Source organism: Aotus nancymaae, unplaced genomic scaffold, assembly GCF_030222135.1.
Source record: "Aotus nancymaae isolate 86718 unplaced genomic scaffold, 86718_ANA_hifiasm-v0.15.2.pri h1tg000029l, whole genome shotgun sequence".
Classification (NCBI taxonomy): domain Eukaryota; kingdom Metazoa; phylum Chordata; class Mammalia; order Primates; family Aotidae; genus Aotus; species Aotus nancymaae.
In genome coordinates, this window is record NW_026988442.1 from 6,088,050 (window position 1) to 6,103,081 (window position 15,032).

General features: G+C 41.4%; 1 protein-coding gene across 4 annotated transcripts in view; it reads right to left on the reverse strand.

Moving 5' to 3' along the window:
- The window catches only part of CHGB (chromogranin B), a 128,967-nt gene that overhangs the window by 9,520 nt on the left and 104,415 nt on the right, over positions 1–15,032 (reverse strand). Inside the window, exon 1 of one of the 4 annotated variants that reach the window (XM_012455408.2) lies at positions 4,205–4,377. The exons of 2 other annotated variants lie outside the window; for them this stretch is intronic. In XM_012455408.2, coding sequence (XP_012310831.2) covers positions 4,205–4,253 — 49 coding nt within the window. In that variant the 5' untranslated portion in view covers positions 4,254–4,377. Of the gene's footprint in view, positions 1–993; positions 1,013–4,204; positions 4,378–15,032 lie in introns of those variants that run through there. One more of the 4 variants, XM_012455410.2, reaches the window with a different exon arrangement.

Consider the following 15,032-nt stretch of genomic DNA (forward strand, 5'->3'; position numbering starts at 1 on the left):
ACGGAGGGGGCTTCTGGGGTACCAGAAATGTTCTGTTTTTTAATCTCTGTGCTGGTTACATAGGTATGCTTATTAATCTGTATATTCATGACCTCTTCAATTTTCTATATATTTTACTTCAATTAAAAGTGTAAACCAAACTAAGTCTAATATAATGAGTGCCCTCCTTGACCCTTCTCTGCCTACCCCAAATGGGTAAAGATCTGTGGCTCTTTCTCCCTATCTCTGTTTCCAAAAAATATCCTCCCAAAACTTACTTCCATGATAAAGACATGGTTATGGCTGTCTTCCATAATTAATTACCCCGTTTTTTACCCGCAAGGCCTTTGCCTGAACAAGCTCATTTATGCATCCATATCGACATTATGTTTCTCTTCTTCAACGACTGTTTAAAATCATGTAAAGAACATGGCAGATACCTAACCCTCCTAGTACAGCATCAAGTCCATTATATTATATGCAAATTGATGTTTATCCACTGGTTTATAAGAACATTTTAAAAGAAAAATTTTAATTATTTCAATAAAATTTCATGAGATTCTGCCTATCTTAAGCAGTGTTTGAAGCTGCTTTGTCTTCTTAGAAAATACTTCAGGTAATTTTAATTTTTCAGTGCCATTTTTTCTCTCTCAAAGCTGCTTTGATTCTTTTTTCACTTTGACTTTGTTCTGTGTAAGCCCTTTCCATTCGAACAGCCCAAAGCATTTACATATAAGTCCAACTCTACAGTTCTCTTGGCATTCCCTGCAGCAGGCAACTGCTGTTATGGCAGGAGAAGCTCAGTGTGGAAAATTATTCTAAGTCCCTGAGAAGAGAGTAGAGATAGCTGGGGCAAGCTCTCAGACACCAGACAGGAAAGCTATTCAAATGCAGCAACCCAACCTTTCCTTCCAAAATACTTTGCTCTAAGCCGCTTTAAACATTCCCCACCTGCTATCAATTACATATCATGGGGCTCAACCTGGAAATAAAACACCTGTTTCATTTACTCACTTTACTAAACTTTTCTTCTCAAAGCATGATCCGGGATCTACTTCAATTGTTTCAAGAAGCCCAAAGTTATGCAGCCTATTGAAATCATTAAAAAATATTTGAGAAGTAGCTAACAAGCTATCAAGACCCCAAGTTCTTCCTGAAATGCTTATCAGGCAAGATCCCGTCGGCCCACTTTTGGTACCCAAGGTCCAATATACTGGACTGTTCTTTCATCCTCCAAATGGCTGTTTGAGAACACTCCCACTTCAGCACTTTCTCTTTCCACCAGAAATCTGTAAAATCCTCTGGAAAGCAATGACTATGAGACAATAACTCCCCTAATAAACCAAATGACTTTTTAAAAATCCAGCTTTACTAAGCCTTTGATAATGTAGTTTCTTGCTAACACTCTCCTTTAATTTTACAAACGTGAAATAGATGCTTTTATTAACTACTGGTATTGCCAAAGCATTAATAGTTACCAGATTTGGAGGCAGAGAAAGATTTTTCTTTTACTACTCTAGATAACTCGTAGCTCATGTTTGTATTTATAGAACTATTGTTTCTCTGACTGAGGCTCTTCAGATCTCTTTTTGATGGGGAAAAAAAAAATCTAAGGTCTGCTTTTGAACATACATTATATATCTTGGTGAGACATCTAGCTGCTTCTGTATTTTTCCAGTAAAACCTAAGACAAAAAAAGTAATAGCCAAAGGCATGTTGTCATCCTTAAAGCACTTCAACTTACTTTTGTCTACGGTAAGATTCAGGTGGCACAACAGAAAACCTAATGCTCTCTGTAGGGATTTAAGAAAAAAAAAAAAGAAAGAAAACCTAATGCTTGTGCTAAAAGTAAAACAATCAAATGGTAAAAAAAAATTATCAAATCATGTGGTAAATCTGAGAGTAACTCAGAATAATAATCTAAGACTATTAAGGTTTGATTCCCAGATTGAAAACATAGCTGTAAAATAAGTTAAACAAGCTCTTCTGAATATAGAAACCATTTTCCTGGCCAGGCGTGGTGGCTCATGCCTGTAATCTCAGCACTTTGGGAGGCTGAGGTGGGCAGATCACAAGGTCAGGAAATAGAGACCATCCTAGCCAACATGGTGAAACCTCGTCTCTACTAAAAATCCAAAAAAAATTAGCCAGGTGTGGTGGCACACACCTGTAATCCCAGCTACTTGAGAAACTGAGGCAGGAGAATTGCTTTAGCCCTCGAGATAAAGGTTGCAGTGAGCTGAGATCATCGCACCACAGCACTCCAGCCTGGCCAACAGAGCAGGACTCTGTCTCAAAAAAAAAAAAAAAAAGAGAAAAGAAAAGAAAAGAAAACTATGGATATCATTTGACTACTTCCCTTTTATTAATTTTTAGAGTGCACAATAGCTTCCATAGAAGGTTGTGGATCTCCTTTCAGAAGCTCTTAAGGATAAGTGAATGAGCTAGAAGGTTTCTTGAGGCTTCCCCCAGCCCTGTGATTTTGCAAATAACCAGCTCTACTTGAAGGCTAACAAATCTCATTGCCAGAGGCTGTGGAGAGGTAGGAATTGAGAGGTGCTTGCTAATGGGTTTGTGGTATCTTTCTGGGGTGATGGAAATGTTCTGAAATTTGACAGTGGTAATAGTTGCACAATCTGTGAACATAGGAAAAACCACTGAATTACATACTTTAAAAGGGTGGATTACATGATATATAAATTATAGCTCAATTTTTAAAAGATTATCATGTCTTCATTTTAGCTGCTATTAAAATACAAATTTGTATTTAAAATATTCTGTTACACAAGAGATCTGTAAGTGTCATACCACAATGGTTAAATAAATCCCACAAATGTCACTGTTTTTGTGGTTTACAGCCTCCTAAGCAAAGCAATTCCTTTCTGAAAGTATTTTGACCCGAAATAATTATAAATATTCATTTGGTTTTCTTTAATAAAATTGAGAACATTTATTCGTAATTTGTAAGAATGACAAGAATTTTAACAAATTCTGAATGTATGTAGCTTACAATAAAATTAATTTTGACTGGCTTTCATTTTGTCTCTACCTTTTGGATCTAGTAATTGCTGCCAATAAAAGCTCCGTATTCATGGATGGCAATATCTCAATTCTAGGTAGGAGTCTCAATTTCAGATATGAACAATTTTCTAAAGGTCATTAAAAGCTGAAGAAAACCTGTGGTTTAAATTGGTGCTAGCATACTTACTTCTCAATAGTCTCAATATCTCAATACCCATAGGTGACTCTATTTCCAACACACACACACGCATGCATACACACTTAAGATCTTCAGAGATCATTTGTTTGAGATTCAGAGTAGTTTGACAGATTAATCCTACAATCTTTCACACAAAAAGAGAAACAGTCAAATATCTACTACTTAAAATTCCATACTCCTAAATTGACTAAAACTTTTTTTTTTTTTTTTTACTACTCCAAAGGTACTTTTGTGGTTATTTTGTACTCTAATAATTTTCCTGGAGTACAGAAGACAAAACATTGCGGTTTCCATTCATAACTTAAAAATGAGGGGCACATGTTCTTAGGACTGCTGAGGCTTTCACAGGTTAAAAAAAATTCTTTTGAGTGTGAGATTATGTCTCGAGAGATGGAAATACAAAATAGAGAAACATATTATATTAAACCTGTACATACATGAGCACACAAACATACACATTATATATGGACATGTTAAGAAAAGGGATTTATCTTATATACATATGGGACTCACTTTTATCACATCATATTTATACGACAATAACAATAATAAGGGAAATTATGCAGGTGCTAAATAACATCATACTTGTATTCCTGCCTCTCCGTAGCAGCTTGGCTTTAAAAAGCCAAACAGATACAGAATCAGACTACGACAGGGTCTCGACAGGACGGGCAGAGAGAGCATGACATCTTAGAAGCGAATACAAAATGTGGGGTTTCCTTGGAGGTGCGGCACTTTTTCTTCCTTCTATCTAGAGGAAAACTCAGATATAAAAAGACTGAGGCTCCCCTGGTTGGGCCGGGAAACCCTCTAGCTTTTTCCAAGTCAAACGGGTGGGAGGAGTTGAAGGAAAACACCCAGGAAGGAGAAGAAACGAAGCAAGAGATAAGCCTTCCCCTCAACCCTCCCTCTCTCCCGGGATCCGCCAGCCTGGCTGCGGGAGCGGCGGGGAACAGCGATGCTGGCGCTGTCCGCGGTGCTGACCTGCCCGCCGCGCCCACTCACCCGCCAGCCCCACGGCTCCCAGGAGGCTGAGAAGCAGCGCCGGCTGCATGGCCCCGCTCGCCGGCCCCTGCGCGGAGAGAAAGATGGCGGCTGGACCGGAGAAGCGAGGCGCAGGAGGAAGGCGCGACGGAGCGGCCCCGGGAAACCAGCGTGCGTCCTGGTCCCCGCGGTGTGGCGCGGCTGGCGCAGGCCCCGCTCTTTTAAAGGGCAGGCGGGGGCCGCAGGGCCGGGAGGGGCGGGCAGCCAGGAGCGGGCGCCCCCTAGCTCAGCCCTGACGTCACGAAGCAGCCCCCACAGGGCGGCGACGCAAATGGGCGGAAATTTACGCCAGTCCAGTAGCCTGGGGTACGGGGTCTGGAGCGGGGGTGGGGGCAAATGGCGCGCCAGAGAATGGAGGGGCGAGGGGAGTAGTGAAGATCTGAGACGGTGGGGGAGGCGGGAGGTCCCGCTTAGATTGCCTCAGCCTGCTCCCCAACTCCCCTGCCCCTCCCAACACCTTCAAATCTAAAACCGTGCGTTTGAGACTATGTATGTGGTTGTGCTGAGATGTGTGCATGACGAGGTCTGTTTGTATCTCCTCGACCTAGCTGAGGAGAAGACTCCTGCTAACGAGAGAGAACTAAACGGCTGGTCAGGGAAATGGAAAAGACAGTGACGGCTTTAAAAAGTGCAGCCAGAGAATATGGGACCTGCTGTTCCTTCGAACTTTTCTTTTCATCTTTATGTCTATCTACATATCCATGATTCTATCTCCTATTCATGACTGTCTCTTCCTCCTCCCCCTGAATACATAACACATACACATGCTAAAAAAAAAAAAGAGAGAGAGAGAAAAAAGAAAAGAAAATCAGACGGTGCAAAAGGATTTATTATAAAAGTCTCCCTTCGTCCTTTATTTCCAGTTCTCAAGTTCCTCAATTCCTCTTTGCAGTCAACACAATTTTACTACTCTCTATAATTTAGGTTTGACTTATTTTGGAACATATACAGCTGCATCTTCTTATGAATGATGTATTACATTGAATGGATACAATAGAACTTATTTAACCAGTTCCTTTTCTAATGGGCATTTATTCAGGTTGTTCCCCTTTAGTTTTTAATTACTCTCTTACAACATAGCCTTAGTCTCGGGGGTGGGTCGCGTAATAACTTGCGGGTAAGAAGTAGTCTACGCTACAAACCCTGTGCATCCTGTCTCGCTTCAAAATTGAGACAGTAAAGTATTTTTGTTATTATGTGTGAGAAAAAGGTGAAAGCATCTTGCAGAATATTTTTGATGTGGGTTCCCTCAGCCTAATGAAGAATCGGGAAAAAGCAGCAGGCAGGTGATCTGCACAGAAGAAGAGTAACACAAGCTTTTCGGAACAGAGTGAGACTTCACTGGTATCTCTTCATTCAGGGAATGAAGATGTCTGCATGCACAGCTCAAGCGAGGTTTCAGTTTAGTTTTCTTGAAAATGAATTAGGATCAAATTATTTTTGTATGTGCTGAGTGAATGGCTACATCTTCCTGAAAAAGCTAGAAAGTATTTCACCAAGACCACAGCCACAGAATAGTTCAAAGAATAGTCTTAAAAAGGATATAAGTGGAACAATGGATATATTTTGAAGATATATGTTACTTTATTGTATTGTATTAATGTTAGTTTCCTGATTTTGAAAATTGTTCTGTGGGCCGGGTGTGGAGGCTCACGCCTGTAATCTCAACACTTTGCGAGACCAAGGTGGGTGGATTGCCTGAGCTCAGGAGTTCAAGACCAGCCTGGGAAACGTGCTGAAACCCCGTCACTACCAAAAATACAAAAAGAGAGAGGGAGAAAGAAAATTGTACTGTGATTATGTAAGAAAATGTTCCTGTTTTTAGAAAATGCACCTTGAAGTATCTAGAGGTAAAAGGTTATCATATGTACAACTTCCTTTTGCAATTTTAGAAAAAAATATAAAGATAGAGAAAAAGAATGCTGAGGTAAGTATGGCAAAATGTTAACATTCGGGGAATTGAGGAGAAAGGTATATGGGAATTTTTTTTTACTGTTTTTGCATTTTTCTGAAATCTGAAATACTTTTAAAATTAAAAAAAAGAATCTTTGGGGGCACAAAAGAGTCTGTTTAAAACCTCTGTAAAGCAGTAGGTACAGAAAAAGAGGCTGTTGAGTGAGGGCTGTTCCTTGGGTGGAGATCTGAAAGCAACTTTTTCTCTGCTATTAAAATCATATAAGGGTTCTAATACTCTTTAAGATGCACTGATTGCCAACAGTTCTTTAAATTACCAGCTTCTAAGACAATCTGCATCTCAATTTTCCAGTGACTTCCCTTTCTTCTCGCTCCCTTGAAAAGCATGGAGTTAAATAATGTTAACGTCATCTTGTGGCTTCTCAGACTGGGGGCTTGGACTGAGTTCATTACTCATCAAGTCCTGACGTAGGAAAGATCTCTTCATTATTGTCAACTGGAATGAAGAAGAAAAAAAAAAGGCAACCCTGGCCTACAGCCAGTTCTCACATTCAGACTTAGCTTTATTTTTAAATTTTTCATTATTGTACAAACTTTTTATGATTTTTGCCTTGCACATTTAGATCTGTATGTACTAGGAAAAAAAAATAGCCATAAGGAGAAGCATTTTTAAAGAATTCTCTCAAAGCAGGATGAAGGAGGAAAACCAAAATTTTTCTTAGGGGCTAGGGCTTAGAATAAACATGGCATGAGATAGGGATCTAGTCACTTTTTTTTTTTTCTTAAACAGGGTCTTGCTCTGTCACCCAGGCTGGAGAAAAGTAGCACAACAGCCTCCAACTTCTGGCTCAAGCAATCCTTCCACCTCAACCTCCTGAGTAGGATTACAGGCGTGTGCCACTACACTTTGCCAATTTCTATTTTTTTGTAGAGATAGAGGTCTCACTATGTTGCCCAGGCTGGTCTCAAAATCCTGACTTCAAACGATCTCCTCGCCTTGGCCTCCCAAAATGCTAGGATTACAGGCACAAACAACTGTCCCCAGCCACATTTTTTACCATATTATCGCCCAGTTGTCCTGGCAATTTTGATTGAAGTGACCATCCTTTCCCATCTGCTCTGCAATGTCACTTTGGAAAAAATATCTGCAGTCCATAGGTATGTTGCTGGACTCTTCCAGAACGTTGGTCCATTCCACATCACTGAATTATTTGTTCCTTGAAGTAGCACCACACTTTCTCTTTCATCATATCATCTTAATTTTTAATAGGTCTTTTTTCCTTTTTTTAAGACAGGATCTCACTCTGTCACCCAGGCTGGAGTGCAGTGGCCCAATCTCAGCTCACTGCAACCTCTGCCTCCCAGGCTCAAGTGATCCTCCCACTTGAGCCTCCAGAGCAGCTGGGACTACCGGCATGTGCCACTGTACCCAGCTAATTTTTTGTATTTTTTGCAAAGACAGGGTTTCATCATGTTGCCCAGTCTGGTCTTGAACTCCTGTGCTCAAGTGATCAACCCGCCTCGGCCTCCTAAAGTGCTAGAATTACAGGTGTGAGGCACTGTGTCTGGCCGTTAAGTCTTGATGTCTGGTGGAAAAGGTCTTCCCACCTTGTTTTTCCTTAGGATGGTATGGGCCATTCTTAGCTCTGCATTTTCATACAAATCTTGTAATCAACTGTCTATTTTCATGAAAAAAAAAAAAAAAAACCTGCTAGGATTTTGACAGTAATTACATCACATCAATAGACCAATTTAGGAACAGTTGGTGTCTTTCCAATATCGAGCGGAGTTAGCTTTTTTTTTTTTTTTTTGACATGGATTAAGTGAATTCTATAGAATTCCAGGGGTTTGTGGCCAAGAGGATAAATATTTACCTCTTGTAAATTTAAGTGTTTTCCTAATAAAGAGCACTATGTCAACAAGTAGTTTTCCTTGGGTAGTTTGGTCCTACATTTAGTACCTGGTTTCTTAGGTTGGATTCCTGATGCACTTGAACATGATTAAGAAATCAGAAACAAAACCTTCATCCTAAGAGAGGATAGAAATCATTTTTTAAAATCTACCAAGTTATGGGTAAGATAACTCCTTATAACTTGCATGCAGATACATATTAGTAAAAATTGACATTTCTCAAGGGAAGGCAAGAGGTAGAGCCACACCATTCAGGTGTGACAAAACAGGGATGTTCCTCTAACAATGTGGAGTTTGCATATAATGGGATGGTCAGGTGAACAGTCTCACTTCTTATAATTGGAGAAAAATCAAGCAATTAATATTGAGAAGTAGGATAACTATGCTTTGGGTCTGATGAAGTAAGACCCAAATCTCTTGACAAAGCTGTAGTTTACCGCATATCATCACATGATAAAGATCAAGACTGAACGGTGCTTGCAGGTTTTTTTTTGTTTGTTTGTTTGTTTTTTGTTTTTTTTAGATGGAGTCTCACTCTGTCGCCAGGCTGGAGTGCAATGGTGCAATCTTGGCTCACTGCAACCTCCACCACCCAGGTTCAAGCGATTCTCCTGCCTCAGCCTCCTGCGTAGCTGGGACTACAGGTGCATGGCACCATGCACAGCTAATTTTTGTATTTTTAGTAGAGACAGGATTTCACCATGTTGGCCACGATGGTCTTCATTTCTTGACCTCGTGATCCTCCTGCCTTGGCCTCCCAGAGTGCTGGGATTACAGGCGTGAGCCACCACACCTGGCAGCCTGCAGATGTTTTTTCTGTCCCTCCTCGAAACTCACACTCAGTTCATACAACAGTTTAAAGTTTCCAAAGCACTTTCACAGATGCTGCACATTGGATTTTTACAAAAAAATGTTATGAAACTGACTGCTCAGGTCTTTTAACACCCTCTGTACAAGTGAAGGATCTGAGGTTAACATTAAAAACATGAAATATTTTGTTTATGATCAAAAACGTGGAAAGAGGCAGGCTGAGATTTCTTTTTGATTCACTTCTTAAAACTAATTTTTAGAAAAATATTTTTTTTAAAAATTGCATGTGTTAACACAGAGTCAAGTGATGAAGTGCACACACCTGAAGTATACAGATCATTAGAGTTTTGCCCATGTGTATATTCATGTAGTCAACGCCCTGATCCAGAACATTCCCAGCACTCCAGAAAGCTCCTTCGTGCCTTCAGTCAACGCTCACTCCAGAGATGACCACTCCTCTGAAATCTACCACCATAGATTATTTTGGCCTGTTTTAAAACTTTGTATACATGAAATCGTATATTAATAATCTGTGCTCTTTTGCATCCAACTACTTTCACTCAATATTACATCTGTCGTGTATAGCAATAATTCATTCCTTTTCATTGCTATGTAGTGTTCCATAGTGTGAATGATGAAACAATATATTTATAGTCTGTCATTGGTAGATATTTGGATTGTTTTCAGTTTGGAAATATGAATAAATATGCTATGAACACTTGTGTACTTGTGTCTTGGCAGACATAAGCACTTGTTTCTAATGAGTTTATACTCATATGTGAAATTGTTGGGTCAGCTCTAGTAGATACTGTGTTTTTTTGTTTATTTGTTTGTTTGTTCATTTGTGACAGAATCTCACTCTGTTCCCCAGGCTGAAGTGCTCTGGCCTGAATACAGCTCACTGCAGCCTCGTCCTCCTGGAATCAAGCAATCCTCCCGCCTCAGCCTCCTGTGTAGCTGGCACCACAGGTACATGCCACCATGCTCAGCTAATTTTTTATTTTTGTAGAGATGGAGATCTCACTTTGTTGCTCAGGCTAGTCTCCTGGGCTCAAGCAATCCTCCCACCTTCACCTCCCGAAGTGCTGAGATTACATGTGTGAGCCATCATGCCAAGCAGATACTACCAGCTTTCTGAAATGGTCATACCAAGGACTGGGATTTGAATTTGGATTGTTTGGGTGTTGATGCTCTTGTGACATGATACTTCTCCCTAGTGCAACCCCCGCTAGAGTCAGAGAATGGGCATCTCGATTCCAGGATGCTTTGAGTAGACGGCTGCTAGAAAAAGACCAAACAGTGTTTCACTTGCTTCACACATTTGCTCAAGCCTTGGACCTAGGGCCAAAGGTTATTCTTACTTACTCAGTGGTAGTGCACAGGTAAGGCAGAGAGAAAGAGGCTGAAACCCACTGGGAGAACACTTTATTCATTTTACTCATTTTTTTAATCCTTTGCTTTAATATCTATTTATTAAATTGATAGCAGAAAGACTATGTCAATGTGGCAGGATGAGAGCATGGTCCAGTCTTCTTTGACTTCAGGCTCCAGAAGGGACTACAGAGATATTCCACACACATGTGGTCATGCACGTGCATGTGCGCATGCATGTGCTCACACCCTCCAGCAGATGCTGCTGGTTCCCTGCCCATTTCCCTCATCCATGTCACTCAGGTAGGACTAATGAAAAAGATTGCAGGAGCTTTGGGGTTCCTCTGATCCTGAAAGCAGAAGGGAACCTGGGGGTAACCATGGAGGAATCTGATGGGGTACCTAGTTGGAATACGGGTAGTGGGGCCCTTCCCTCCTCCAGCACTTGTGTGGAGCAGTGGGTCGCTGAGATGTCAGGCCTGCATCCTTCTCTGTTGGCGTTCCTTCCACCTCTTAGTAATAACTACTTTCCACCTCTGGTGCCTTGATACTCACAGCTTTTTTCTCCTCTTCCCCTGAAAAAGCCTCCTCCATATGGCACTCTTCCTAGGGATTTTTGAAGTTTGGTCTCATTATAAAATATGTACATAAATATGTAGATTTTCCAGCACCAAGCAAGACATGGTGGCCATGGCCCTGAAATCACACCACTTTGAGGCCCAAAAGGCTGGTATTGAGAACCCAGAAGCAGTCTGTGCTGTGTTTTGAGCTCTGCCTCCCCTTCTCTTCCTGCTGCACCTCCCTGGCCCTTCTCTCTGTGCTCATCCTCAGGAGGCATGAAATGTAAGTTGGTCCCGCTTCTGTGATTCTGAGAGATTTGGCTGACTTTGCTCTGCGAGGAGGCATTCTTCTGCAGAGGCTGAATTTTTAATTATTTATAGTGAATATTAGAGCGTACCAACTCTCAGGCAGGCCTCTCCTTAACAAAAATGTGTTCTATAGATGTAGATGCCAGGAAAACTTTATGTAGGTTAATTTCAGTTTTATGACAATGAACATTTTATTTTTCAGTAATTCATAATGGTCCTTGAGGAGCCATTATTTTTATGTAAAGATGCATAGTCTAAAACATCCCAAGATGTAATTGCTCATATTTTTGGTCTGGGTAACAAATATATAGCTCTATAGTGGACCACTTCTCATAAGTTCTATTAAAGGGCTGCTCTCCCTCTCTTTTTCTTTCTAGTTTAATTTAATTTTTTAGAGACAGGGTCATACTCCATTGCCCAGGCTGGAGTGCAGTGGCGTGATTATGGCTCACTATAGCACTGATATTCTGGGCTCAAACAATTCTCCCACTTCAGCCTCCTGAGTAGCTGGGACTACAAGGGTGTGCCCCCATGCCCAGCTAATTTTAAAATTTTTTTGTAGAGATGGAGTCTTGCTCTGTTGCTCAGGCTGATCTCAAACTGCTGACCTCAAACAATCCTCTGGCCTCAGCCTCCCAAAGGGCTGCGATTATAGGTGTGAGCCACTGTGCCCGGCCCTGCTCTCCCGCTCTTTCTCCCTCTCCTCCAGCTGACTTTCCTTCCATTTATATTCCACTCAAACCACTCAGAAAGAGCACCAAATAAATTTTATATTGCCATATAAACATGGTACTGTCTGAAACTGTAAATTACTCATGGATGAGCCAGGGTCACCTTAGTCTTTTTGTCTTTTAGAAGGCATATTATCCTACCAGGTATGAAAATAAATATTAGAAAACTTACTGGATTTGATTTTACCCCTCAAAGTACAGTGGAGGCAGAATATCCAGTTAATTCTGGAAAAGACAAAGAAATTTTGCAGAAATATGACCCCAGGGGAAAAGTGGTATTCCAGGTCCTACAGACTAAAGCAGAAACCTCAGGGACCATTAGACCCGAGTCTACTGGAACATGGACCGGTTTCCAGCCTAGGACAAAAGAGGAAATTAAGAGGCATCCAGAATTCCAGGCATCCAATTACAGCCCAACGAGAGACTGAAGAATGATCAGATTGGCTGGGCACGGTGGTTTACGCCTGTAATCCCAGCACTTTGGGAGGTGGGCAAATCACATGAGGCCAGGATTTGAGACCAGGTTGGCTGACATGGCAAAACCCCATCTCTACTAAAAATACAAAAATTATTAGCCGGGCATGGTGATGTATGTCTGTAGTCCCAGCTACTTGGGAGGCTGAGGCAGAAGAATTGCTTGAACCTGGAAGGTGGAGGTTGCAGTGAGCTGAGATGACACCACTGCACTCCAGCCTGGGTGACAGAGCAAGACTCTGTCTTAGAAAAAAAAAAAAAAAAGAATGGTCAGGGCATCATGAAGGATGGGAGCTACCTCCAGAGAAACAGCTTAGTTATTGAAAAATGAAGCTGCATCCTTTGATTCTTGAAGTTACCCAAAGACATCATGAAATTGATAGAGGCATACTTCAAAAGCAAGCAGTGGTTTGTTTGCATAATAATGTAGTGTTTTTATTGAAATGCTTAAACACAGTTTTGGCAGCAGGGCTGTGGGAGGGAGAAAGGAAACAGGGAGAGTATGTAAGAGGCAGAAGGTAACATGAAAGTTCCTGCCCTCTGCTCTGGGTAAACCCACACAGTGGTATTCACAGATGCTGCTGCTTCTTGCTTCGAGGAAAAAGGGTACATAGATGGTCATGCAAAGCTCAAAGCAGGAGTTGAAATGCCAAGTCAGACAGTGGCCTCCAGTCCTTTCCTTTTCATACCCTCTTTTATACTTCTCTTGGTCCCTCTGGACGTAAGGAAGACACCAAGAAAACTTTGGGAGATAAGGAAGAAGTAACGCGGAGACCACGTGCTGTCTCCTTGTCATCCTGCTATAAGCATCCAGATGACCCAGATTACATCATCTGCCTGCCCCGTGAGTAGCTAATTAACATCCTACCATACCAGGTCTGAAAGTGAAGAGGTAGTTTGCACAAAATGTGCTATTACCAAGTGTTAATGATGCTAGGAGGCTCCAAACCAATATTATTCCTGGAACCATTTCATAACAATTTGTTCCTGAAGACATCCAAGGGGACAGAGTCCATGATTAGAATTTCAGACCCAGTGCAGAGGTTCCCCCAGGGACACTCTTTAATTAAGAACCTTCTCAAGATCCCTCAGTTTATAACCTGTGGGTTGTGGCCCCTCGTGGGCCAGTTCTGCTCTGGCTCCATCTGGAAATAATACCTCTCCGGATAACATCGAAGTGGACGTTTCTGTGAGCACTGCAAAGTGGGTGCTGGGTCGGAAGGCCCTCCAGACCTCCTGAGAGAAGGGTTTTGTTTATCTCTGGACCCTGACAGCATCTTGCCCAACTTCCATGATGATTCCCTGAATCAGGTCATCTGCATTGCAGCTGGTTAAGGAGGTGTTGCTCTTGTGGCATCACTTGACTACTTCTGCAGTTCTCATTTGTCCAAAATCAACACGTTTTACCCCATTCCTACAAGGCTTAGACTTGCCTGAGTCTCAGAACCTCCCTTAGGCTCTGTTAAGGGAGAGACACAGAGTTCAGCACTGCAGAGTTCAGCATCAGGTCACATTTGTAGGTGATCTGGCCCCATCTGGAGTCTGAGTTCTTGTAATTAGTCTTGTTTCTGATTCATCTGTCACCAGTCTCCAGCTACCTCCACTGTAGTCCAAGATCATATAATGTATGTCGAAATGTTTGAGACCTCAGGTCAAATCCCGTTTAGGCCACTTACCAGCTATGTGATTGTGGAACAAGTGACTTAACTATGAAACTTGCCTTCCTCATCTATAAAAGAAGGATAATAATGCCAACCTCAGAGGCCTGGACTGTGCAGGAAATAAGCTAGTTTTGTAACCCCCTGCTACTGTGCCTGGCACGTGGTGGCATTTGAGACATGGCAGCTGCTATTGAGATTTCAAAAAATAGCAGCTTCATTGAGATATAATTTCTACCAACGAAATCCTTCCCTTTAAAGTGTACAATTAGGTATTTTAGTATCTGTACAGAGTTATGCAACCACAGTCAATGTCTAGTTTCAAAACATTTTTCATCACCCCAACAAGAAACTCTGTATTTGCTAGTAGTTACTCCCTATCCCCTCTCCCTTAGTCCCTGGCAACCACTGGTGAATTTCTATCTCTATCGATTTGCCTATTCTGGACATTTTATATAAATAGAATCATATAATATGTGGCTCTTTGTGGCTGGCTTCTTTCTTTCACTTAGTGTTCACTTCTTTCACTTAGTTTCGCTTCTTTCAACATCGTGTTTTCAATGTTCATGCCAGTTGTAGCATGTACCAGTACTTCATTTCTTTTTACAGCTGAGTACTGTTTCAGTATGTGGATATACCACATTTTGTTTATCCATTCATCTGCTGACGGACATTTGGGTTGTTTCTACTTTTGGGCTACTGTGAATGATGCTGCTATAAATGTTTGTATACAACTTTTGGGGAGACATATGTTTTCATTCCTCTTGGAGTGTATACTTGAAAGTGGAATTGCGAGGTCATATGCTAACCGTATGTTCAACCTTTCAAGGACCTGCCAAAGTGTCTATCACAGTGGCTGCACCATTTTACAGTCCCATCAGCAACATAGGAGGGTTCCAATCTCATTATAGCCTCACTAATTATTATTGTCTGACTTTTTGATTATAGCCATTCTAATAGGTGTGAAACTATGTCTCATGGTGACTTGCATTTCCCTAATACTAATAATATTTGCGTCTTTTCACCTGCTTATTGGCCATTAGTATATCTT